General features: G+C 33.7%; 2 protein-coding genes across 4 annotated transcripts; both read left to right on the top strand.

Annotated features, from left to right (window-relative positions):
- The first annotated feature begins 326 nt into the window (after positions 1-326).
- LOC109799035 (mitogen-activated protein kinase homolog NTF6) lies at positions 327-4,789 on the top strand. The gene is made up of 6 exons (XM_020359512.3): positions 327-640; positions 732-861; positions 950-1,087; positions 3,216-3,548; positions 3,723-3,906; positions 4,185-4,789. The coding sequence occupies exons 1-6, from the start codon at positions 480-482 to the stop codon at positions 4,358-4,360; spliced, it is 1,122 nt and encodes a 373-aa protein (XP_020215101.1). The 5' UTR covers positions 327-479; the 3' UTR covers positions 4,361-4,789.
- A 5,866-nt stretch (positions 4,790-10,655) lies between these two features.
- On the top strand, positions 10,656-27,095 carry LOC109798815 (two-component response regulator-like PRR37). 3 transcript variants are annotated; one of them, XM_083061785.1, is made up of 12 exons: positions 10,657-10,808; positions 10,961-11,015; positions 11,549-12,384; positions 19,385-19,546; positions 19,654-19,787; positions 21,605-21,766; positions 24,161-24,344; positions 24,432-24,867; positions 24,967-24,994; positions 25,366-26,073; positions 26,549-26,622; positions 26,699-27,095. In XM_083061785.1, the coding sequence occupies exons 3-12, from the start codon at positions 12,051-12,053 to the stop codon at positions 26,775-26,777; spliced, it is 2,301 nt and encodes a 766-aa protein (XP_082917911.1). In that variant the 5' UTR covers positions 10,657-10,808; positions 10,961-11,015; positions 11,549-12,050; the 3' UTR covers positions 26,778-27,095. The 3 variants fall into 3 exon arrangements, with proteins under 3 accessions (XP_082917912.1, XP_082917911.1, XP_082917910.1); XM_083061784.1 differs by having other exon boundaries at positions 24,417-24,867; XM_083061786.1 differs by lacking the exon at positions 21,605-21,766 and having other exon boundaries at positions 10,656-10,808; positions 24,417-24,867.
- Positions 27,096-27,707: the final 612 nt, after the last annotated feature.

Raw genomic sequence — 27,707 nt, 5'->3', positions numbered from 1 at the left:
GGTGTTCTGATCATATAATGGAGGTGTATTTTGTTTTCCATTTATAGAAGCAGCTACCAAGAAGGCCATGTTGTTGCTGTATTTGGGCCTATCCTTGGGCCCTATGGGCTTTCGGGTAGACATCGTTGCTCCATGAGCCCAAATATGGCAGCAAGAAAGAAGGCGGGATTTCTCATACGCCACTGAATTTCGAAAGAAAATTCTCACACTTGTTCGGTTTTTCTTTTTTAGTCCACTAACGCGATTTTCACCGCTAATCAGCAATGACAAGTGCAAGAACGCATTAATTTGAACATTTGAAATTCAATTTGAAAAATCCAAACGCCAAAAAAGCAAAAGCCAGCCACTGTGACCCACACGCACCCTTTGTTTTATAGCGAGCGAGCGAGCATAGTAATAATAATAATAATCCTAATTCCAAACCCAAACTCTTTCAATCCTCACTTTCCTCGCTTCGCTGTGTCGGAGAGAAATCAGAAATGGAAAATAACGCTGAATCAGAGAAAACGAAAGGGAAAGGAATCCCCATTCACGGAGGAAAATACGTGCGTTACAACGTCTTAGGCAACCTTTTCGAAGTTTATGCTAAGTACGCTCCTCCTCTTCAACCCGTTGGACGCGGCGCATACGGCATCGTTTGGTTACTCTCTCAACACTCGCTTTTCACTTTCATTTTCATTCATTCATTCATTCATCTATTTAAATTAAATCGGCAACAATTTACTCACCAGCTGCGCCACGAATTCCGAGACCAAAGAGGGAGTTGCGATAAAGAAGATCGGAAACGCCTTCGACAACAGAATCGACGCCAAGAGGACGCTCAGGGAAATCAAGCTTCTCTGTCACATGGAGCATGATAACGTAAGCAAGCGCTGTTTTGTGATTTATAGAAATGAATAGTGATTTGTGCATTTTCGTGGCTGCTCTATTTGGTGTTTATGTTATGCAGATAATTAAAATTAAGGACATAATTCGGCCAGCGGAAAGGGAAAAGTTCAATGATGTGTATATTGTGTACGAATTGATGGACACCGACCTGCATCAGATTATACAGTCTAATCAAGCTCTCACGGATGAGCACTGCCAGGTAAGCATTTGCTTGCGTGCGTGATTTTACTTATTGCTAAATGCTGCTAATTGCTTGGAATGTTTGCTAAATAGAAGAAATGTAAGTGTGCACGTGCTGGTGAATGTTCGAGTGTCTGGAAGTGCGTGATAGTTAGTGTAAGTGTTAGTCAAATGCTTGGTTTAATTGGTAGGGATAAGAATAAGACTCTTTCGACAAAAATGTGAATTTGAATTTCGTTGCTGATATAGAGTTTGTTTTCTTTACTAGAAAATATTCTTATTTTTATTTGAGAAACTTTTAAAAGTGTTTTTAATTTGTAGTCAACCAGACCCATAATATAATGATGTAGTTAGTGGAATCTTTAAGTATATTTGATTTAATTGGTTAGGTTCTGGACAAGACTCATCCCACAAAATGTTGAGTTTGAATCTTGTTGCTATATAATGTAATGCTGATATTTTTGGGCCGTTTGTAAGTATAGTTGTAAGTGGTTTTTGATTTTTTGGTTTAATTGGTAAGGATATGGATAAGACACATATCTTACAAGGTGAACTTAAATATCGCAGCTAATGTAATGTAATGTAATGATGTCGTTGTTGGGTAATCTACAAGTATATTTGTAAGTGTTTCTTGAGTTGTTAGGCATGTTCTGACCCTTGTGAGCCTTTGAAAAGGAAAGAATGCGAGAAGTTAGTGCGAGTATTAGAGTCTCCTTGTATATAAATTTAGAAGAATTTTTGAAAATTTTTATACCAGAAAAAAGAAAAGAGTTTTTATACTAGAGAAGCTCTTTTAAATTTGTACCAAATAGATTAAAATGCAAAAGGAAAGAATGGGATTGAGTGCATGATGTGTGCAAATGTTTGCATTGGATTGGTATGAGAAGAGAGAGGAATGACATGAGTGGTTTGATTTGTGACTATGGTGAGGTATTTATAGTAATAGGACATTGAGAGTTTATTTAATTATTCTTTTTAGTGGATTTCTTTCCTTATTTAATGGATAATGTGGACATATTTGTTAGAATTATTGTGGGTTGTTACGACTCCCACACAATACGCATCTGTCGTGCCTACTAGAGTTTGTGAGGTGGGAAACGGGTATCGTATCGTGTGAAGGATACGCCGAAACTTACTATATAGAGCAATGTACGTGAGGGAACACTGTAGAGCAATGAAGTTGAGTTCAACGTCTCCCTCCCCCAATTTTTTTGTTTTTGTTTTTTGTATTGAATATTATGATATGTGAATGTTTTGCTGTTTGTTCAGTGGTGGTTAGATCACCGTGTTTGATGGTATAGGGGAAGAACGCAATTTTATGGAATGTATCTTCTCATTTGTAAATGTAATACAACTACCTCCAACGGTTTAGGCTATGTTTGGTATTAATTGAGAGGTCCCTAACATAAGTTCAAAAAGTAAAAACTTTAAGTCACTTGTTTGCTTTTCAGTTTGTCTTTGGTTGTAAACTGTGTTTTGCCTCAATTTGTTTTGAAACTCAGTTTGAAATGAAAGAAAAATGGAGGGTTGATTTTGCAAAATGTAGTGCATGTTTGGTAACATGGTAAGTTTGCACTCATTGTGCTTTTCTGAGGCAGCAAATATATAATTTCACTATAATTTTACACTCACCGTAATTTACTACCACCAGTCCAAATACACTAGTAGTTTATTCAAACTTGAGTTTGCAAATTTTAATCCAAACATGGACTTAGTCTAAATGGTAAGGAAGTTTGGTTTTCTTTAAATAAAGTTTAGGGTTCAAGTTTAGTCTGAAGAGAGAAAATAGGTGCTACGAATAGTCGAATACGATGACTTTATCACGTAAGTGAGTCCATTTGCCAATTGTCCTACTCAGATAGTTACAATCTGAAGTGACTTCTTGATATGAAGGATTTAAGACAAAAGAAAAAGGAACCTAACTACTTGAGTGATATTAGAAACTCGCCTCTGTTTATAATCCTATCTCTGGGTTGGTGAGGACCTTAAATAATTATTCAGTGACCAGTTTCAGATGATCTGATGTTTTTCCTTGAAGCTGATAGTTAATCACCAGCTTACAAATTTAAATTCATTATATTTTAAACCTATATATTTGATTTGTAACAAGGAAATTGTGGTTTATTCATTATTCATCATCACTGCAGTACTTTTTATATCAACTCTTGCGAGGATTGAAGTACATTCACTCTGCAAATGTTTTGCACCGAGATCTAAAACCAAGCAATTTACTTCTCAACGCAAACTGTGATCTTAAAATATGTGACTTTGGGCTTGCCAGAACCACCTCAGAGACCGACTTTATGACTGAATATGTTGTCACTCGTTGGTACAGAGCCCCTGAATTGCTACTGAACTGTTCAGAATATACTGCAGCCATTGATATTTGGTCGGTTGGTTGCATTTTGATGGAGATAATTAGAAGGGAGCCTTTATTTCCTGGTAAAGATTATGTCCAGCAGTTGGCCCTTATAACTGAGGTATTTGTCCCCTCTCTCTAACACTAGCTGTGTTTTGAATTGGAATAAACATTGTATGCTAGGATCTTTGTCTTCTGAAATTTCTTTTAATTATAATTAGTAGGAATTAGTAAATGCAAGCTTCAAATGATGAAAGGTTGACGAACAAAGTCCTCACTATTATCTTCATAACAGTTATTAGGTTCACCAAATGACTCGGATCTTGGATTCCTGAGAAGTGATAATGCAAAGAAATATGTTAAACAACTCCCCCATGTAGAAAAGCAATCTTTTGCAGAGCGGTTTCCTGAGATTTCCTCGTTAGCAATTGATCTTGCGGAGAAAATGTTGGTCTTTGATCCCTCCAAGCGCATAACTGGTACGTCTCTTTATGTTTGATACATCTTTAATTTTTAGGATTAATTTTTTTTTATCCTTATAGTTTCATAAATTTTGCTTTTTAATTCTTTTAATTAAATATAGTTCATCTTACCTCCTATACATACGGTTTTTATTTCTTTATAATTTTTATAATTTTATAAATTTTACCTTTTAATGTCTATAAAAATAAATTAAAGGATATATTTTTTTTTTTATCACTCACTTTCATTTATCTGTAAGTTTTACTCTTTTTTTTGTGACTGCGTTATTGCATAGTCGAGGAAGCACTGAATCACCCATACATGGCAAGTCTTCATGAGATCAACGAGGAGCCCATTTGCCCAATTCCTTTCATCTTTGATTTCGAACAGACAGTTCTCAACGAAGAAGACATAAAGGATCTCATATGGAAGGAGTCTCTAAACTTCAGCCAGGATCAAATGTTGGAATAGCCGTAGTAAAATGATTTATCATTAGATTCTATGGAATTTCATAATACAGGTTTGGAGTTGGTTGGGAAAGTGGTTTTAGTTTTATAAAACATGTTATGAATTGTTCTTTAGAGGTTTGGAGTTGCAAGTGCTGCATATGATTCTGTAATCAAAGTGATCAGGGAGATAGGTTCTCCCAGTTCCGTTGTCCTGAGGGGGCAATGTTTTTTACCTTTTCTTTTATTTCCAGGGAGGATTATGATACCCACAAAGCGTTGGTGCTTGTTACATAAGAGGGGCATATGCCATATGCCTCCAAGCCGTTTTGTTTGGCTATTGTATAAATATCCAAATATAGTAGTTATACAGAAGTTATTAAAGATAAGCCACAATATAGTGGTTTTTATTTTTGGGTGCTTATAAATTATAATAGTGGTTTTGTTGTCGCTATTTGTCTTTCAGTTAGAAATTTGGAGACACTTCTGTTGTGGTTTTTAAAGTTTGGATTCTTGTTAGGTGCTCAGTAACCTTTACATTCAAATAAGCACTTTAGGCCTCAATTTCGATTCGAAATGACTCTGCTCTGGGCATTGATACCTAAACTTCAGATTTCTGGCAGTCCTACTATCTTGGAAGTTCCATGTGTGATTTGGCAATTCCACTTTGAAAGATAACTTGTGTTTGCAATTGAAAACTTGCAAGCCCGGGGAAAAGACATAAAAACTTGTTCCTATTTTGGTGTTTTGGAAAGTGTCGAGGAAGACATAACAATCTATGCAACTCATTTTCTGTATTTGTTTACATCATAAAATAAAAAGAAAATACGTCATACATTAACGGTATATAGTAATTTCATATCGTTATCTAATATCACTGATTATCTAATCATAACTAATTGTGTAAGGTAAAATTATAAATTTTTATAATAAATAATTTAAAAATCATACCAAATTGTTAAATGATTTTCTCTAGTTGTATTATTTTTAAAATATATTTTATAATTTAAAAGGACACAACGGGAATCTTTACATTTTCACAAATTTTTAAAATGGTTCTTAGTGCAAGAAGATTCAACTTATAATTTAGAAATAATTATTTGCTTCTACTAATTTTGGAGAGTTTTTAAAAAATAAGTGATCATTTTTCTAAATTTAAAATTGACCAAACATGCTATTACTCATTAATAACTATTAAACTTATTTTAAAACTGGCAGGTAAGCTATGTCTATTTTTTTTTTTAAAATTCAAATACAGGGTAAGTGAAAATGAGAGAGTAATATCTAAATTGAGAGGGTATTCTAGTGAAATCAACTTACTCTTCCTTGAATTTCTTTAATATTTGCACAAAACATTCAAACATTAAGACCACGATTATTTTATAACTGAAGGCGAATTAATTTTTAAGAAATAAACTAACAATTCCTCCTAAAGAACAAATCTAACCTTAGCGCACTTAACACAACTAGTAGAAGCTTTGCTCGTTCAGCACTTGCCTTAATTCTAACCTCGTAGGGATAGTGATCAACCTAGAGAGAATCCAATGCTGACATCCGTGTTTGCATCATGAAAGCAAATTAGATGTAGTTACATGTACCCATAGAAATAAAAACCATGAGAAACAATTTTTATTTAGAGATCACTAGTACATGTGCATGAAAAATAAGAGAAAAAATATTTTCTCGTATTATAAAATATAAGAGAGAAAATATGTTCTCATATTTATTTCTATTTTTTTTAACTTGTATACAAATTAATTTTATTTTATTAAAATTATTTTTTTTTCTTCTCATTCTCCTCTCTTGTAAATACTCTTATAGTGTGTTTGGATGAGGAATTTTAAATTCTTGGTATTTGAATTACTTTGATTTCAATTTCTATCATTCTTAAAATATTTTGTTTGGATGAGTCAATTCAAATTTCTTAAATTTTAAATTGTTAGGTTGAATATGATAATTTGATTCCATCATAGTAAAATTGATTTTAAAAATATATTTATATGTTGAGATTTTTAAATTAAATTTTATAAAAATAAATATTAATCCATTTTTAAATATTTAATAATTTTAAAAATTAATATAAGATAATATTTAATAATTTTAAAAATATTTTTGAATATTCAATAATTAAAAGAATGAAGAGAAGGTTCCGATAAGTAACGACATCCACTGATAAAAAGTGATATTTACAAAATATGCACAAATATTCTAATAAAGTTAGTGTGTATACGAGATGAATAAAAATAAACATAATTAATTAATTATATATATATATATATATATATAAATAATAGTTGATTTTTTTTTATCGTGAATTAAAGGTAGCAAACGACACAACAAGCCCACAAAATTCCACCACAACAATACATAAAAATTAAAGTCCTCTTAAAATCTGGCTAATGTTTAAAATTTGATCATTTGCTTAAAAAGGTTCACACTTTTGACTAGGCCTTATCCAATGTTAAATTGAAAACCATGAGAGGGAAGCAGTTCATCCAGCATAGAGGGTCATCATGGTACAAAACTGAATTGGATAGTTTATACCATGATATAATAAAATTAAAAATTCCATGGGGCATACCCCTCGTGCGAGACCTAAAGGCTGTCTATCATTTGTTCATTCCAACTTTATCTATGATGTGGTCATCCACATGTACAACTAGAATCCCCTCATGGAAAGTTGCTGCAAATATGTGGTTCTGGAGTTTGGTTACATATTACAAACCCCAACAATATGCTATTCTAGTAAAGTAGACAGACACGATATTGAAAAGGTAACAACTAAAACAAGTTAAGACAGAAAAGAATCCCAATTCCTATGGCTTATGGTCCTAGTCGATTTTTTAGTGTTGTAGTTTTTCCACTTTTTTCTCTCTTTTGCATTCTTCAACATTAACTTTTACAGATTCCAGAATTAGTGACAAAGCAAGATTACAGCTTCTAGAATCTGTATTTCCCTTTTTCATCTGTTTTAATTACAAAAAAAAGGGTAATTCATAATCTCATTTTTACCCGTTATGTTAATCTTTGATCATTTTCATAACTTGTATTTAAAAAATACCATAACGACTAAGTACCCTCTTGGTCCAATAATTTTAAGGCCTATTTTAAGGCATTAGAGTTGATTTAATGTTCCTTAAATTAATTTTTATTATTATTAAAATATTGTTTAATTAACGAAAGTCATGTTTTATATAAATTAGTTTTTAAATTGTTAATTTTAAAATACTGTGTAAGCCATATATATAAATAATAATAATAAAAAATACCACATAACTATAATTAAATTGCTTAGACTATGATTTCAGTAGTGAAACCCCAAGTTGTGTACATTCCGACAACGCATCCTCAATTATTTAACACAATGCCCTTTTCTTCCTTAATTTCAACCAACTTCAACTAGCTCCCTGCCTCCCCCGTCATGTCTGCTTTTGGAGAAGATTCTCACTTTCTCAACCACTATACTACTACATACTACTATCAATTAGATTTGTCTGAGTTCACACATAACCATGACTCATTTTTCACTCACTTTCTCTTACTTAAACAAATGACTCATTTCTTGAGACATTAACTTTTATTTAAAGATTTAACTTTTACATAGACAAAGAGATCAAACATCTATCTAACTAGCATAAAATTATTTTGATATAGCTAAAAGTCTCGGATTCGAATTGTGAAATATAATAGGGAGAGTTTTGCTACCAATAGTAATAATCTTGTTTAAACATAATTATTTTAAAATAAAAAGATGTGTAGTCCATAGAAAAAAAAAGAGATGAAACCTATTATTATATATTTTAGTAGACTTATTTTATTTAATAACTTATATTTTATATCAAATTTCAATAAGTTAATTATTAGATTAAAGATTCTTAATGTATAAATTAAGTTTGTGATTTTTTTAAAAAAAATTATAAACTATATAATACTTTGTTATATTAATCTAAACTAACGTATCAAATATTTTTATAATCATCTATCAATTTGAATTAATGAAACAAAATATAAATTAGTTTTCAAATTTTAAAAAAATTATAAAATTGTTTATTTATTAAAATTTTTAATTCAATAATTAAATCGTTAAAATTTAATATAAAACATAAATTATTTAGTAGAGTAAATATACAGAAAGCCCCGCTTAAAATAAGTAAATCCCTCCTTTCTCTATATATATAATCGAACATCAACCATAATTTTTTCAATATAAATTTCCATCCCTTATAATTAAAAAAAAATAAGCGTGTATTTTATCAGCAAAATAAACAGAAGGTCTTAAAATTTTATTTATAGAACAAAATCAGCCATACATCCTGATGACCTTAGTCCAACATACTTCATATCAACCTAAAATTCAATGTGTGAACAATCAAATGAAAAAAACGATAAACACATAAAGTAGCAATTGACACATAAAATAGTAATAGACACTCCCTCAAAGTAGAATTTCAACTATAGCTTCTTTTCAAACCTAGGATAAATTCCCTATGACCATTTGAATAAATAAAGATATGTACTTCTCATTCTCCTCCTCTAATGTAAAAGTATGGTAACATCATCACTCTGTCATTTTTCTCATCCCTCACAATCAGTGCTTAGTTTTTAATAATAACACATCAAACAAAATTTGCTTAAGTTCATGTGCACAAATATAATATCCTACATTACAAGAAGCACTATAGTTTTAGATCCGCATAACAGATAGAACTGAAATAGCATGAAGGACCAAAAGAGGAACTACCCAGCTAGTGCTATCCGGATAAGTATGGTAGGAAATATTTTTCTATTAATAATTTTAGAATGAATGAATCTTTATATAATTGAAACCTAACCATGTACTCAATGGATATATTAAAAATCAGGTTTTGGAAAAAGTTTAAGGCAGAGTGAGTGCAAAGGCAAGTAGGATTGAATGATACATGAGTTTCACATGAGACGAGATCAAATAAATCGTAAATTTATTGACATTGTTAAGATTATAATGTTTAAAGTATTATTCGAAGTTTTAGTGATTAAAAAATAAAATATTTATAAAATATTTTTAATTTTATTTTTAAACAATGTGAAATTTTTAGTTATATTAAAACAATTATATATAAAATTATTAATCTAATTATCAAACTATAATTAAAAAAGTTAAATTAGTTTAATATAAATTATTAATATTAATATTATATATAATTAAATTATAGAATAAAGAATATATAAAATTTTGAGTAAGATATCGTTATAACTATAATTATTTTAAAATCAAGGTACAAAAGCATGTTTCTGTGAATTATTTTTAAAAATAATAAATATAAATCATTATTAAAAATATAGAGGTGATTACTAATGAAATGGAAAAAAAATATAAAATAAAATATATGTGATTGAGTTGAAAGGATTTATAAAAGAGTAAAATGATTTAAAAAAATATGTACAGAAAAAAAGATCTTAATTATTATTATAGATATATATCTATTGTGTAGTTTGTTAACTTGAATTAAAATAATGTGACTGTACATTTGTAAATATTTGTGAAATTTGCTAATATATGTTTACTTTTATTTTAGAAAAATTAAGTGAAAGTTATAATTATAATTTCCTTAAAATACACTTATAATGTGTAACTTATTAAAAGTAGTTAATTCAAGAAATTTTTTAATCATAGATCATGTTTGATCTAACTTAAATATACAACTGCGATTAAAGATATCATTTTATTTATGATAAAAATTAATTTGATAAAAATGAGCTATATTTCTTTATAATAAAAAATAATAATGTGTAACTTGTTATTTATGCCAACTAAAAAATAAATACGTGTAACTGTAAAAATTCCTTTTACAATATACTTTTAAAAAATTTATATAAAAAATTTAAATCTTTTAAAAATATATAATAGGTTGAGACAATCGAGAAGATAAGGTGAAATTATTTTAAAATTTTGATAGTCTAATTTTAAAATTGAAAGTCGTGGCAAAACATAATAGGTCAAGTTGGCTTAGTGAACCGGATCTTTCTCACCCATAAAGATAGTTGTAGTGGAGCATCAAGATGTAATGTATGTACCGAAACGACAGCGTATTAGGCTTGTGGGTTTGAAGGGAGAACCTTTATACTCTCGGCGAGTGAGCCACGTGGTGGGATCCAGATCTGGAGATCGTATTAGATTCGAAAGGGTTTACATAACCTCGCGGCTTTTGATTTTGTCCAGCTCACACAATCAACGCGTCTGGGACGCGCCACGTCACGGTGGGCCCATAGGCCCACGTGGAATTCCGAGCCATTCACGCCTTCATTTTGTACACGTCAGCGTCCCCAGAATAATATCTTCTCTCCCTTCCTTCGGTTTCTCTCTCTCTTAACCTTTTCGCTTCGCTATTTCTCTGCCAGTCAAGTGTTTTTCCATACAAAATTGATTTTCGCCGAATATTAACCAAACAGAAGGAAAACGGATTAGGAGAGAAAACAAAGCTTCCAATAGAAATGTTAGAACCTTGTTTCCTTAGTTGCTGATTTTGTTTCGCTGATTCTATTTTATTTTTTTTTTTCTGTTATTTTGCGCTGTTATCGAAACCGGATTGGAGCTCTCACTATTGTGTGTTTTTTTAATACTTTTTTTTGGATTACTTTTTCCAAGTTGCTGCATCGAGCTTGCAAATGGAGGTTTGGTTCTTGTCAGTGAAGCTCTGAAGGTTTGTTTCACTGTGTTATGGTTTTTTCTGAACGGTAGAAAACGCGATTTTAGGTTGTGATTTCTGGATTTTTTTTTTGTTCTGTTTGGTATAGACGAGTAGAAACTTCATTGCTATATCTGTATGAGACAGTAACCCTTTTTAGGGTTGAGTTTGGTTTCATTTCCTAATTTCTCGAGTCTCTGCTAATATCTTCGTGTAAAATATAATATAATTGTTGCATCAAATTGTTTGTAATTATAGTTATTTCTCATGAAGATTAAAGCAAAAATGATTATGTAAATTGTATAGAAATTACTTTTAAAAAAAGAAGCAAAACTAAGATGATATTTAGATTATAGTTTTGAGTTTGTGTGTTTTATGCTGTCTTATAATATGACTGGCTCACTATTCGAATTTATGAAGTCTGCTGATATCTCCATGTAAAATAATCTGTGGAGTATCTCTCTATTTATGCTTGTCTATTCAGATTTTGTCATCAACAGTTTTTGTAAGGATGGTATGTGAGGTTAGTTATTATATTCATTTCTCAGGATCTGTATGAATGGGGAGTTATACCTTGTGCTGAGACAGAAGCTTTGAGGGTTCTTTGGTTCAGGAACAGGTTGTTGTTCCGTTTCATAATTGCTATGAATTTTTTGTTTTTGAGCTTTTGATTTCTGTCTGGGGGCTGGAGTTTGGAGGTATGGATCTATAATTTTCTATCTCAACTTTTTTTTTTCTTCAAATCACAACTATGTTTTTATTGCCAAGTCTAGGTTTTTATTTCTGTTAACAATTACTGATTTTACTCCCCATGACGTGTGTGTATATATAAATTTGTTTGGGCTGGATTATTCTCAGGTATAGGGTGTTTTCATTTTACAGAATATTCTCAAAGTGCTGAATTGACTGATGGATAGGGTTGTATTTGCAGAAATTGATAGTTGAAGTGTTTGAGATATGGAGAATCCATGGCTCACTTGACGAGGGTATTGCGTTTGTGTGTTAATTCCTCACAATGTTTTTTCAGTGTGGTTGATATAGGCTGGTCCAATGAACAATAATGTTGGGGAAGGGAGAAGAGGTTTGGCAGAACAAAATCACATGTTTATTGACGAAAAGAGTCTGAACAATGGAGGGGTAGGCTCTGGATCATCAAATGAAGGTGACACAAGATTTAATAAGGTGGCTGAAGATGGAAACAATGGGTTGAGGGGTCTTATTCAAACCCATGGGAGTTTGCAGACTTCACAACCACCACCTCAAGGGCCAGTCGTATGCTGGGAGAGATTTCTTCCTGTGAGATCAATAAAAGTTTTGCTGGTGGAAGATGACGATTCAACACGCCATGTTGTGCGTGCTCTGTTACGGAATTGTGGTTATGAAGGTATTAATGTTGTTTTTGTGCTCAATCATGCCTCAGCACCAAGGTTATCAAATTGAGATTCAAATTGTGAATTGCTAATCTAATTATTGAATTGTGATTCATAAGCAACAAAAAATAACTTCAATCGTATCATATAGATGATATTGATATATAGTATTCAATGTAATAATTTTAAACTAAAAATATATAAAGCAACTTAACCAATCATATCTCTCATAAAATCCAATTATTTTTTATATTTGAATTTGTGAAGCCTTTATTTTGGAAAAGAAGCGATGAAACAAACAACCAAATATAGTCCATGCATTGGATTAGTCAGTGACAAATAAAGCAGTGGAATAATCAAATAGAATAAGTTCAAGTGTGCTCCTTCAATTCCTTTTCATTTAATGTGCTTATATGACTTTTCGATTCCTTTCATGATAATTGGTGAAGGTATAGTAAAAACAAAAGAAAAAGTATTGAATTGTTGAATCATGTAATTCGTATTGATGATACGAAATTGCACCAATTCATTCATGTATCATAAGATTCAAAGTTATTTGAGATTCATCTTGTGATATGAATTGGCAGCTTGCTAAATTGCATCGGATTTGATTTAAATTGAATTGTAAAATTCTAGTAACTATGCTTAGCATTTGAATGCTATCTTTTCAACTTATAAGTTATAACTACTACCAATGTGATTGTGATACAAAATCCATACATAATCACAAGTGCTTGGGTACTCTGCACCTTTACTATTCCCCTTTCCCGCTCCTCCTTTTAAGGCTTACTACAAGTCTCCCCTTGGAAAAAAAAAAGTCAAACAAACGTGGTTTGTTTGTTACAATTTGGTATATTTTTCTTATTGGAAAAAATCTTGCTATACCATGTAGCTTTCTTTTATAAATTTGAGGTAGAACTTTCTACTACAAAGTATTAATTTGATAGGAAACTAAATCCAATCCCAATTTTGAGAGCCCCTAAACCCCTTTAGGTGTATACCTGAAGGCCCAAGATTAGCTAGACCCATAATTATGAAGAGCCCATAGGATGGGTGGATAGTGTGAGTTAGTTAAAGAGAGAGAAATAATGTTGTGAGAAATGTGTGAATATTATCATAATTGTCAGGGCTAGAGATTCTTCTCTTAGTTGGGAACTACTGCTCTTTGTTATTTTCTTTCCTTTGATTGAGGAATATAGAAATATATGCTATGCTGATAACATTTGCTATCAGTTGGTGCTTTCATTGAGAGATTGGAGTATGCATACAAGAATGACTTCAAGATCAGATGCATTGGAGGCGAGAGTTGTCAGGGTTGAATCAAGTCTTAAAAATTAGGATGAATTGCTATAGGGACTAGACCAGTTGGTGTGTTATCACGAATCAACATTGAAGGAATACACCATTCGGTTGGGTTCCTTGATGACTAGGGTTGATGAGATCACCAAGTCCTTTAAAGCTTTGCATACCGAGGTGCGAGATGGATTCCTTTGGCAATAATAAGAACCAAAGTTGTTGTATGAAGCAACATACACACCACATGGAGGCTCGTTTTCCATTGTAATGATCTCAGATGAACTTTGACTTTCAACAAAGCGAGTATAATTGCTTGCATTCAATGGAGAGGACTCGATTGGATGAATTGCTAAGGTCAAGAAGTACTTTACGGTGCAAGGATCACCACTAGAGATGTAAGTGCAACTTGCGTAGATCTGTATGGAGGGAATAACTTGGCATTTGTTCAAGATTTTACTCAATTCTGATCCTCAACTCAATTGGGAATTGTTCAAACACTCACTCATGGACTGATATGGGGATCATAACTTTGGTAATCCTTTTAACCTACTTAAATTGCTTTAGCAAAACAAAACCATTGGTTTGTATGTGGAAGCTTTTGAAGGGCTTATGGCTCAGGTACCTTCGAAGTCTGAGGAGCAACACATTGGTTTCTTCCTTGGAGGGTTGAAGGGAGAGATATGAATGGAGGTTCTTGCCTTCGAGCCACAAAATTGATATAAGTTGATTTTCATTTCATTGTTGGTTAAGTGAAAACTCACTTGCTCTTCACCCTGAAATGTTAGTAGTGGGTGGCACGGAATGTATCAAACAAAGGCTACGACCTTGTTGATTAGCTCAGTTGCAAGTGGGTCCAAAGCTCAATCAGCGCTGTCTACAAGATCAAATGGGTCTTATGAGATGGGGTCAAAAACAAGATCAACACAAGTTTCCAATTTTCGTTTCCAAGGTGGAACACAATTTCTCATATGTGGAGTTGATGGAAAGGAGAAGTAAGGGGTTGTGTTTCAAGTGTGGGGAACATTATAGTCCCACTCACCAATGCTCGGACAAACATTTGCGTCTCTTCCTCATTTAAGAAGGTGAAGAATATCAAGAAGAATCATTAGTTATCGTTAAAGCTAAATTGGATGAGGAAGAACATTTTATGGTGTTTCAGGTGGATTGTAGAGCAATTGATCGAGAAACAACCTATTCGCAAACCATTAAGTTTGAAGGACTGTTGAAGGGTTATCCCATTTTACTATTGGTGGATAGTGGAGCTAGTCACAATTTTATAGCTATGGAGTTGGTGGCGTTTTTGGGATTGAAGGTGGCTGACACAAAAACTTACAAAGTGAGTTTTGGAAACCAAAGTAGGTGCAAGGCTAGGGGAGTTTGCCTGGCTATTGAAGTAAAGGTGGGAAGATATAATATAGTTAAGGATGCATATGTGTTGGACATGGGGGAATGAACATTATTTTGGGTGTTGAGTGGCTAGAAACCTTGTGAAAAACTACAACAAATTGGAGAAGGAAGACAATGAACTTTGAGGAGAATGATCACATGGTTACACTTAAGGGGTACCAAATTTAAGATAGAAATGAAAATACATCCTTGCTAGGAACTATACAAGATGTGGCTATAGAAGAAGAGGACAATTTGATAAATCTGCAAGATAATTCTTCTTGTGACAAGGAGGAACTTGAACGAGTCCTTCACCGACACCCATTAGTCTTTCATAATCGAAAGGGGTTGCCACCTCCTAGGATCAATGATCATGGCATCACCTTGTAACCAAACATCAACCTAGTGAGGGTCAAGCCATATCGTTACGTGTACCACCACAAGGATGTGATTGAGAAACAAGTTGGAGAGTTGCTGGTTGAGGGGCAATCAAGCATAACCAGTCCTTTTTCTAGTCCAATGATACTAGTTAAGAAGAAGGATAAGACTTGGAGGATGTGTGTGGATTTTAGAGAATTGAAAGGTAACTATTCCAAACAAGTACCTTATTCCAACCATAAATGAGTTGTTAGATGAGTTGCATGGATCATGTTTTTTCTCTAAGGTTGATTTGAAATTCAGGTTCCATCAAATAAGGGTAAGGGAAGAATATACACATAAAATTGCATTTTGCACACTTGAGGGACATTACGAGTATCTTATGATGCCCGTTGGACTTATGAACTCACCTTCTACCTTTCAATCCATCATGACTTCTATTCATAAGGCCATTATTGAGGAAATGTGTGTTTGTATTCTTTGTCGATATCTTGGTCTGTAATCCAACTTGGTAGTCTCATCTTCTCCATTTAGATGTAGTGCTCAAGCTTTTGGCCCAACTCTAGTTTGTGGCAAATAGAAAGAAATATTCCTTTGGTCAAGCCATGATAGAATATATTGGCCATATTGTTCTAGCATAAGGGTGGAAATGGACCCTTCAAAGGTTTAAGCTGTCTTAGATTGGCCGATCCCTCTAGATGTTACGACTTACGAGAGTAAGAGGGTTCCTTTGGCTCACTGGGTACAATAGGAAGTTTATTAGGGACTATGGGAAATTAGCTCATCCCTTAACTCTAACTAAAAAGGATATGTTTCATTGGGAGGGAAAGGCTCAACTTACCTTTGATCATCTCAAGGGTTGTTTAGCTTCCTTTTGATATTGGCTTTGCCAAATTTCACCAAGGAGTTTGTGGTTGAATGTGATGCTTCTGGTCATGGGATGGGCGCAATCCTCATGCAGGACCAAAGACCTATAACATACTTTAACAAGGCTCCTTCACTAGGAACATTATCTAAGCCTGTGTTTGAGAAGAAAATTATGGCACTTGTGCTGGCTGTCAAACATTAAAGGTACTACCTCATGAGAAGGAGTTTCAAGGTGTTCACTGATCATAGGAGCTTGAAGCATTTGCCCCGATAGAGAATTACCACTATTGACCAATAATGTTGGCTGTCAAAGCTTTTGGGGTACCATTTTGAAGTTGTGTATAAACCTGGTCTTGAAATCAAAGTTATAGATGCCCTGTCAAGAAGATATGCTATTGTTGAATTAGGAACCATATGTATGAGTCCATGCTGGTTGGATTTTTCCAAGCTGAAGGAGGAGATACAAATAGATCCAAAGTTGATTCAATTGCAAACTATTTTGCAAGCTGACCCCACAAGGCAAACCTAGTTATAGCTGGAGGGAAGGGTTGCTTTTCTATGAAGGGAAGTTGTTATCTAAAAGTTGATCGTTGATTCCTATATTATTACAATAGTTTCTTTCCACCCACTTGGGAGGCCATTCCAGATTAACAAAAACATATGAAAGCTTGGCTGGAAAATGGGAATAAAGAAAATTGTTATAGACTTTGTTCATGGGTGTGATGTATTTCAGCGACACCAATACCAAACATTGTCCCCATCTGGGTTGTTATGGCCAATTCCAATTTCAAAGGAAATTTTGTGAAGATTGCAATGGACATATCACTGGGCTTCCAAAGTCACATAGGTTTGAAGTTATATGGTAGTACCGTAGTAGTTGATTTGTTGTCCTAAAATGCTCATTTTATCACCCTTAAACAACCAAACAACCATTTACTGCCAAGATTGTTGCTGAAAGCTTTGCCTAAGAGGTCATTAAATTGCATGGATTTCCTAAATCCATAATTAGTGATTGTGACTTGCTTTTTTTGAGCAGGTTTTAGAAAGAACTCTTTCTCCTCCAAGGAACATTGTTGTGCATGAGTTCCTCCTACCATCCTTAAACAGGTGGCCAAACAGAGGTTGTTAATAGATGCCTTGAGACTTACCTACGTTGTTTTGCTTTCAAGCGACCAAAACAATGGCATTTTTGGTTGTCATGGGCTGAATTTTGGTATAATACATCATACCATACAACAGCTGGAAAAACCCCATTTGAAACTATGTATGGTAGGCCTCCTCCAACTGTTATAAGGCATTTGACTAGGGAAACCTTAGTTGAGTTAGTGGCATGTGTTTTAGTTGATAGAGACGAGGCCTTACGTCAATTGAAATATCATCTTCAAAGAGCTCAACAAACCATGAAAAAACATGCAAATTCTTGTCGCAAATAAGTGACATATGTTGTTGGGGATTAGGTGTACATTAAATTGAGGCCACAAACAAAATATTGTAGCTCAATGGATCAATCCAATACCTTCCAAATTATAACCTATATAGGGGAGATAGCATATAAACTACAATTGCCAAAAGTAGCCAGAGTTCATTTGGTATTCCATGTGTCCCAACTCAAGCAAGCTTATCAAGGTAAAGCAGTAGAAACCACCATGCCCCTTGAGATGGAGGTTAAAGACACAAATCCAGCTGTTTCAAAGGCAGTTCTAGCTTCCAGAGAGAGTAAGCATAATGGTAAGGTAGTCATTGAATCGTCATCCTTTAGAAGACTCAACCAATAGAAAAAGCTACTTGAGAAGAAGTAAAGGCAATCAAGGAGATGTTTCCTACCTTTTGCCTTGAGGACAAGGCAAAATTTATAAGAGGTGGAATTGATAGGAACCTGAACCCAATCCCAATTCCAAGAGCCCCTAAACACCCTTCAAGTGTATAACTGAAGGCCCAAGATTAGCTATGCCCATAATTACAAAGAGCCCATAGGCAGGGTGGATGGGGTGAATTAATTAAAGAGAGAAATAATGTTGTGAGGGGTGTGTGAATATTAACAAAGTTGTCATGGCTTTGATTGAGAGTAAAAAAATATATGCAATGCCAATGGTAGTTGCTATCAATTAATTGTTAGGACTTAAGCACAAGAGGAGAGCCCAACCCAAATGATTAGGCCATTAGGTGGGAGAGCCTTAAGGCTTAAGTACCACATTGAGCTTCATATAAAACTCAATGTGAGACTGCTAACATTGCCGCCCCCTTTAAGAGCCAACATCCATGACAACTTTCACTCTATCGACACTGAACTGATGGTAGTCCTTTTCTCTTTGTGACTTCACTCACCTATCAGTATTTAGATTCCACCTTAATTCAATCTATAGGTAGCCTTTTATGTAGCCTAACTCTCAATGAAAGCACCAATTGTAGGATTTAAGCACATGAAGAGAGTCCAACCCCAAAGTCTAGTCTATTAGGTGGCAGAGCCTCAAGGCTTAAGTATCACAGCTTTATATTCTACTTAATGTGAGACTCCTAACATTAGTCTTTGAATTGATTTTAGATTGAAATGTCTGCCTAGATAAAAAAAAATTAGCCTATTGATGTAAAACTATTAAGTGTAGTTTTTTTTTTATATATATGAAGTCAGTAAGTTTCAACATTTAGATGGATTCTTTGTTTTATGCATTTATTATATAGTCTTGCTTTATTTTTACTTTTGAATGATTCTTGGCTATGTATCCACTAGGGAGGTTCCAGTATTGGTATACAACCTCTCAATTCATGCATTTTACTCTGTTCTGCAGTTATTTGAGAGATATTCTTGTGTGTATTATATTGAAACGTGATAGATAACTTAGGGGGATTAATCCTGTGTTAATGGCAAATTTTAATCTGAAATGTAGGATAATGCTTCCTAATTCCCAGTACAGATGTTAATTACAATCTTTTTGCATACATAGCTGTTAATAATAGTCAGTCTTGGGCCTTGGGTGGCTTTAATTGCATCTTTATATTTATTTTATTTTGATGTAACTAGCGAATAGATGCTTTAACAATGAACACCAAAATTCTTAAAATCCATTTTCTTCATCTATGGTATTACAGTTACTGCTGTTTCCAATGGTCTTCAAGCGTGGAAAGTCCTAGAAGATCCAGGAAATCACATTGATCTTGTCCTAACAGAGGTAGCTATGCCTATTTTGTCTGGAATAGGTCTTTTGTGCAAGATCATGAGCCACAAGTCTCTGAAGAATATTCCTGTGATTAGTAAGTGGCATACCAAAGTTATACATTGTACCAAATTTAAACATATATTTTCGATGACTGTTGCTCATCTGGTGTTTTGTTTATTGCACATGGTCAAATGCATGCAGTGATGTCATCTCATGATTCTATGGGTATAGTCTTTAAGTGTTTGTCAAAAGGCGCAGTTGATTTTTTAGTGAAACCTATTCGGAGGAATGAACTTAAAAACCTCTGGCAGCACGTTTGGAGAAGATGCCACAGTGTGAGTTGATTTACATTTCTGTCTCGGGCATGTACTGAAAACAAATGACAACTTGGTTTTTATCAAAGTGAATTACATTATTTCTTCCACTTGAAATGAAAAGAACTTTTATATTTTCGTGTATTTTGAATACAAGCACCAATCTCCCTTTCATGACTAGCCCTATTAAGGGAAATAACATAAAAAAGAAATATATGAAAATAATGAAATATTTATCTAAATAAAATAATATCAAAGATATACATAAAAAGATATTTACTACACTCTCTCTTAAGTTGGTAAATAGATATCAATCGTTTCCAACTTGTTAGTTAGTATGTTCTTGGAATCTAGTTAAGTTGCTCCAACATTTTTCTGCACTCTCCCTTTAAGTTGCTCCAGCTCGTGGGGGGAGTGTTGAAAATCAGATTCAAATATTATGTATTTATTAAATGATTGTATAGACAAATAATATTTGGTTTATAGGAACAAATCTCCTATAATTGGTTGTATATGTTGTAATAAGCCTATATAAATCAAGCTACATAGTGTCTTTCAAACAAAATGTTTCAGCAAACATGCTCTCTGTTTCTCATGTTTTTTAAACAATGATCACTAGTCAGGCCTTCAATTTGTTGTTTTCACTGCCTAAATTATTTTCATCATGTTTTTGAGAGATTGGATGAAAATAATTTGTGAGTTGGAGGATCCTCCCTCTGTTGTTGAGTAATGATGGGGTTTGGGGTGCCATTGTTGCTGGATCAAGAAGCTCTTGATACCATGTTGAATAACCATAATTCAGAATTATAGAGAGAGAGAGGTAAGGAGAATTGAATCTGAGTTGCTTTCTGATTATTGTGATGAAGGCTGATATCCACGGAAAAGAGACTCCCTTAAGAGCTTATACTTGAAAGAATAATTTCTTAATATTATTTCATGAATTACAGTTTTACTAAAGTAATTTACATAAAAAAAAATGAGATAACTTGAAATATGAAGATTACTGAAATATTATTTCTTGATTTTCAGTGGACAATGAGGGTCTTTTTATTCAGCTTTAGTCATAAAAGCCTATGCTAGAATTATGATTATCAAATCAAGCTCGAGTAAACTATCCTAATAAGGAATAAGTCAAACTAACTCTGTACAAAAAAGGAATGAAGAAATAAACTCATTAAGCTCGTGCTGCATAACAAAATATTTTCTGAATACTATTACATAGATGAACAGCATAATTTTTTCTATCCTAAAATAAGACTGAATGTCTGGTAAATATCAATAATAATTACAGTACAGCTAGTGAGGGACTGTTACAACATTACATAAACCTGTATTAATAATTACTTGCCTAGAATATTGCTATATTGCACTAAGCAAATCTGTCCTAATAAAAGGAAACCAAGCAATAAATCCGTCCAGAGGAAAACAGAAACAACTTATACTTAGACAGTACTGTTTACTATAATACTTAATAGCAAGTAGCAACCCATCTAGTTCCTACAACATCACAGTTTATCTTGTGGCTCTTATATTTGATTAGCTTAAATATTCAATTATCAGTTCATTCTTCAATATGAATATCATTCCTTAACTGATATAAGGATCAGCCGAGGAATTTTCAAAAGATAATTATGACACTACCTCCTTTCAGTCAAATTTGAAGTTTCTTTTACGTAGAGATCGATGCCATAAAGAAGCAATAATGAATTAATTTATTTTATATAGTTTCTGTAGCATGATATTCTATCCTATGGATCTTATCATTTATCAACTTAAAACATTAAATTCATTATTTAATAATCAATGTAATTCCTCAACTTTGATTAACCCTTCCTCAGTCTAGTGGTAGTGGGAGTGAAAGTGCAACCCACACCAGAAAATCTGCAAAGTCAAGAAGTAATGATGCATCTGAAAACAATAGTGACAGCAGTGATGAGAATGACTATGGAAGCAGAGGCTTGAGCATTCGAGACGGAAGTGACAATGGAAGTGGCACTCAGGTATTGTATTTATCTCGTAACAGAAATAAGGGTCTCTTAATTGAATCACCAATAAGTAATGTCCCCATCTGATGGCAATATTACCACAGTATGCTGTGTCAATATCATTTTTTGCTCATGAAAATTAGTTTCTGAATCCATGAGTTGTCACTGTTTACTTTTTTAAATTTCCATTAATGAAAATTATTTCTATTTAAAACTCAACACATGCAGGAGTTCAGTTCTGAAGGACACATTTGTCATTTTTTAGATAGATCTATGATATCCTAATCTAAACCTATATATAAAGGGGATACATCAGTTCATAGTTGTTTTCCAGCTTCACTTTTTTTGGATGATTTTACCCTTAGATTTTTAAATAATAAAAATAATAGTAGAAATTAACCACCTATGTAAACATTCAAATAAGTTAACTACCTCTAACCATTCAAATCCTCAATTTTTTAACCACCTTCATTACTTAACCTCAATTTCTATTTTATTTTAAAATTTTTAAATAAAATATAGAGGTACCAAGTGTTTTGACATCACTAATGGTTAGTAATGGAATGTATTCTTCCATACCGACTAGACTAACATGTGCGATTCAATATGATAATTTTAAACAGCCAGGAAATAGGGGTTTTAAATTTCTAGTCAAGTCATATGTTCTTGAAAACAGGGGCTAGGTACTGGGACAGATCAATAAACAACATCGGAAGGAAAAAATATTTAGGGCTAGGGTTGCTGACAACAATAAGAAATGGATTTTTGGAGGCTGAGTTGTCATTTATGGTAGTTAACTTGAGAGATCAAGAAAGAAGAGAAGAATAATTGATGTCTTTCATTGATCAGGTTAACCTACGTACGCTTCACTTAGTAAAGCGTTGTGTGTGTCAATTACTTGCCATAACAATTACCTATTGCAACAAGCCAACAAGTGTCACTGAACCATCTTGTTATCTAAAGTTGTTTCATCATTCCACTGTCCCACATATTCAATGACAATCATTGATGTTATTCTTGTTAATGGAACTGAGGATAGTAGATGCATGCCATTATTTGTTTTATAATTCATACTACACAAAATTTTGAATCACATATTGTAGCAATTAGCATAATAATTTAGGGAATACGGAGAATAATAATTTAGGAATTCCATCTTGTTATTTTCAGTTTATAAACAATTTACTGCTGAATGATTAACATTGTTTGGAGGGTGGTTAATGGGTTAATTCCCCCATTTAAAAAAAAATCTTTACAGGTGCTCAATTGGGAGTTTCACTTGAAAAAACATGCGCATTATAGAATCTAGTGAATTATGATGCCTTTGCTTTTTATCAGCCATACCTTTTTTTCTGCTGATTCAGATGGAGACTGGAGAGGTTCTATGCTTTTTGTTTGGTGTGTTTTCTAGGAATTTTTATTAAAGCTTCCAAGTCACCTAATCATTTAGATTGTTTCTGCCGATTCAGGTGGAGATCGGAGAGGTTGTATACTTTTTGTTTGGTGTGTTTTCTAGGAATTTTATTAAAGCTTCCAAGTCACCTAATCATTTAGATTCTTTCTGCCGATTCAGATAGAGACCAGAGAGATTCTATGCTTTTTGTTTGGTGTTTTTTCTAGGAGTTATTTATTAAAGCTTCCAAGTCACACCTAATCATTTAGATTCCTGCTTGACAAATTCTCATGAATATTCAAAGTTCCTTCTAAAACCATGTCTTTCGTTTGGGTGTTGGTATTTATTATGATTAATAGTCCTGATTTATTGCAGATTTGTTGACCCCATCCCACTCTTTCTCCCCAGTATGTTATATATGTAGGTCAGGTTAAAAAATGGCAGGACACTTATTTTCATTGTTACTTATCTACTTTCCTAGAGAACAACCATTTTGGGGCTCTTATGAGCATTTGATATGTCCTGCTCTGAGACAAATTTTGATGGGTTTGTTATAAAGCTGTTTGTTAAAAAAAAGGAGGCCTAAATTTTATGGCAGTGTGCGGTTAATGAAAAATCAATGGTGCTCTTGCTTGTAGTGGCTCGCACATGCATCATTGAGGATATTTGATTACCATTACATTTCTTGTGGAATATCATGATTTTATTGCTTCCTTTTATTGTTATGCACTAATTATTACTAGGGACAAAGAATGGGTAGCCTTACCTTGCTGCATTTTTTTCATGTTCCTTTTCACTTCATTGCTGCGCTTTTTTCAAGTCTCTCTAATAAGATTATTTTTCTATTTTAAAAAATAGTTTACCATAAGTTGACTCGAATGTTCACTTTTCAGTGTTTGTGCCTAAACAAATGAACTATAAATGTTTTTGCTAGAACTTTAATAATTGTGATTACCCCTTATTTATTTATTTATCTAAATTCCCAAAAATTATTATAAAGCTCCTATTTTATGTAGAGTTCATGGACTAAATGTCTGGTTCAAGTTGGCAGTCCTCATCCAGTTTCACCTCATAAACAATTGGTTGATGCCCCTGATAATAGCACGTATGCCCAAGTGATGCATACGAAGACTGAAAAAGTTAGTAGTAGATGGGTGCCCACGACAGAAAAAGAGTGCCATGAACTTATTGATCATCTTGGTATGCCTTGATAGCATGTAATTTTTAGATTTGTCTATCTTGATTTGGATATTTCCCTAATAAACCACTCAGTTACCTTCTTTCCAGATGATGTTGCAATGGGTAAGGACTTGGCTATGGGAATATCTTTGAATATGCAACTAGAACATCCACCTGAGGAACTGTCTAGCAATCCAACGGGTAAAGGGGAAAATAAGATGTCCGATGTAGATGATAAAGGACAGAACAATGTCTGTGAAAAAGGACTACTGAAATACAATGGCGATAAAACCAGGACACAGGAAAATCAGGCTATGAATGTTATTGATGTTACTGATAGCAACAGTCCACAGGCTGAAAGCAGAGACTTGAACACCCCAAATGGGTTTTCCGGATTCTCAGAAACAAAAGTAAACTGTTGCTCCAAACAGCATCCATCCCTTGAGCTGACTTTGAAAAGGCTGGGAGATGTGAGAGATGCTAATAATGTCACAGGTGAAGAATGCAATATCTTGAGACATTCAGATCTGTCAGCATTCTCAAAGTACGAGGATATTTGCATGCCTAACTACCTTCTATTGCTAGCAAATATTGTTGCATTACATAAATAACATATTCATTTTTTCTTTTCTTCATTTTGCAGATATAATACTGCTACTTCTGCTAACCAGGTGTTCTTCAGTCCTTTGATGGCAATAACTATATATGGAATAAAAATTTGTGTTGTGTAATTTGCATTTACATTTTTCATCCCAAATCCCACTCATCTCATCAAATTATCTGTCTGTCTTTTCCCGTGTGAATGATCTCTAAATGTATATGGGATTTCTTCCTAGCCAACAAGTAGGGGGTAAAGGGATTAACTGAATCATTAAAAAAATTCTAATATACAATATGAATAAATGATAGCAACATACTGTGTTTCTTAGTTATTTCTCTGCAATTCACTAGCAAATTCTGGGTTCCATTAGCTGGAGAATAGTGTTTATCACCAAATCTTAATCTTTGAGGCAAGCATTATGATTTCTGTACTTTTTATCAGGCTCGAACCGGAAATGTTGGAAGCTGTTACCTGCTAGACAATGGCTCAGCTGCACCAAATACAGAGGCAATACACAACTTTCCATCTCATTCAAATGGCACTCCTCCAAATCAACAATCTAATGGGAGCAACAACATCAACGACATGGCCTCCACTAATACATATCTTGGCACCAAGCCCGATGCTTTTGACAAGAAGCCAGAGTTTGTTAGAGGGATTGGCTCATTTAATTCTTCTGCCCGGGAAGAATATACAGAATTCATTAAAGGACAAGTGGGAGGCTCCGAACATGGATTCCAAGTTGAGCACGCTCACTATCAGCTTCATTATAATCACATTTCCCAAAAGGCTGCAGTAGATCTCCGAACAGATCATGATCTCTTACTGAAAAGTGCAACCAAAGCTGCTCAGCAATGTGTATCATCAAATGCATTTGGGGGGACAGCAGAAAGTAATGCTGCAAACTATGCTGTAGATGGAAATGCAGTGGACAGTGATCATGGGAGCAATGGACAAGACGGAAGCAACACCTTGACAATCAGGACTGGAAATGTGGAAAATGGCAATGTGGCTGCTGGGAGCATTGGAGCTGGTGGCATGGATTGGAAAAACATTGGGAATGGGGCAGATGAAGGACGACTTGCATTGAGAGAGGCCGCCTTGACCAAATTTCGTCAAAAGAGAAAAGAAAGATGCTTTGAGAAAAGGGTAATCTATTTTTTAATTACATGGTCATAATATGTTCGCTGAAGATCTTTGTTGGCTGTGATTTGGTCAATTTGAGGAATGAAATGTGGTTATACCCTGCTCGTTGTATTCCCATAATTTACTATACATGAACTGATGCCTTATTGAGATCCCAACAAGATGGATGATGCTGTTAATAAAATCTACTTATTTGAGAGCATCCTATGAAAATAATATGTTGCTGTTGGCATTATCTTTTTGCCTCGTGATCTTGCTCTCCATCCTGGCTGTTTTACATTTCTGCAATTTTATCAAATTATTTCCACTTTATTTAAAATTAAGATATTTACTTCCCAAGTTACTTTCCTTATATGACTTGTATGTTCATATTTGTGTCAATGAATTGATCACCTTCATTAATAATCACGAGATGTTATATACTGTCATCATGAATTTGACTTGTTTCAATATTCTGGAATTTTCATTCATTTTTCAGGTTCGATATCACAGCAGGAAAAAACTGGCAGAACAGCGACCCCGTATTAGGGGACAATTTGTCAGACGAATAGTGTATGTTGCTGGTTCATTTTGTATTTTTATTTTGCGTTATGCAAGTGCTGGGTTAACTTCTGTCCAATTTTGTCAGGTCCGAAGCCAAAGAAGAAAAAGATCAACAAAGTGACAACCTGATGTCTGGGGATAATTCTAGCGACCTTCCACAATAACACCAGCCAAAATACTTTTCATTATTTGACTGATTCCGTTCCAGTATCTGCCTCTAGCTTCTTGCTATCAGACTAGCTCTTCACACGTGTTCACCTAGGAAGGAGCTTGGAGGTTTGTGTTAGAGGAATCTGTGATTAAGTAGTTTACTTTTACCTCTATTGTTTGAGAAAACAGACATTTAATTTGGAACTGAGACAATGTTCTAGATTCTGTTTGTGGTTCTTGTCGAACTTAAAAACTCCAAATGGACCCATGGAAGTGGTTACCTTTGGATAGGTTAACCTCTGATGAAATAAAATTTATCATGTTAGCTTGCACTTTGAGTACATCTGGTTAACAGGTTCCTTTCTGAGAATTATAACATGCTTAATGAGATCTAGGTCTTCTACTGGAATAGATTTCTTGAACTGATTTATTGGGTGAAAAGAAAGGGAAAATGGAGTTTCTCTGCCTCGTATGCTTCATTACTATGATGCATGGACAGTTCAGGGAATGCATCATGTGTCAATTGTCAACCATGGTCCTGTCTCTGTTCTACGCTCAAGGATTGTGTCAAAACTTCAAACCAATTCCGTGTCATTTTTTTCTCATCAATTCTTTCCACTCTCCCGAAAGGTAAAATCGTATTCATCTATTTATTTAAAACGGTTGTCTTGAAATGGGACAGCTTCCTCTCCTTAACTCGTCTTGTGACGCTAACAAGCTGAGTGGGGATCTCCTCATGTAGCGTCAATCATAAATCAATCATTGTGCATGTGTTAGATACATACTTTATATTAGTTTATCGAAAATCTACTTTGGAAATGATAGTTTTTCATGTTTTTTTTAATATTTTAAAAAAAAATTAGAAATTTTTTTTTCTAAATTGTTTTTATATAAATTTTTCATAAAATTGTTCTATGGGAAGAGATAAGAAATTAACATTCTTA

The sequence above is a fragment of the Cajanus cajan genome, chromosome 8, assembly GCF_000230855.2.
Source record: "Cajanus cajan strain Asha chromosome 8, NIPB_CcT2T_4, whole genome shotgun sequence".
In the NCBI taxonomy this organism is placed as follows: domain Eukaryota; kingdom Viridiplantae; phylum Streptophyta; class Magnoliopsida; order Fabales; family Fabaceae; genus Cajanus; species Cajanus cajan.
The sequence above is the reverse complement of the archived record's forward strand: the minus strand, read 5'-3'. Positions and strand labels throughout refer to the sequence as shown.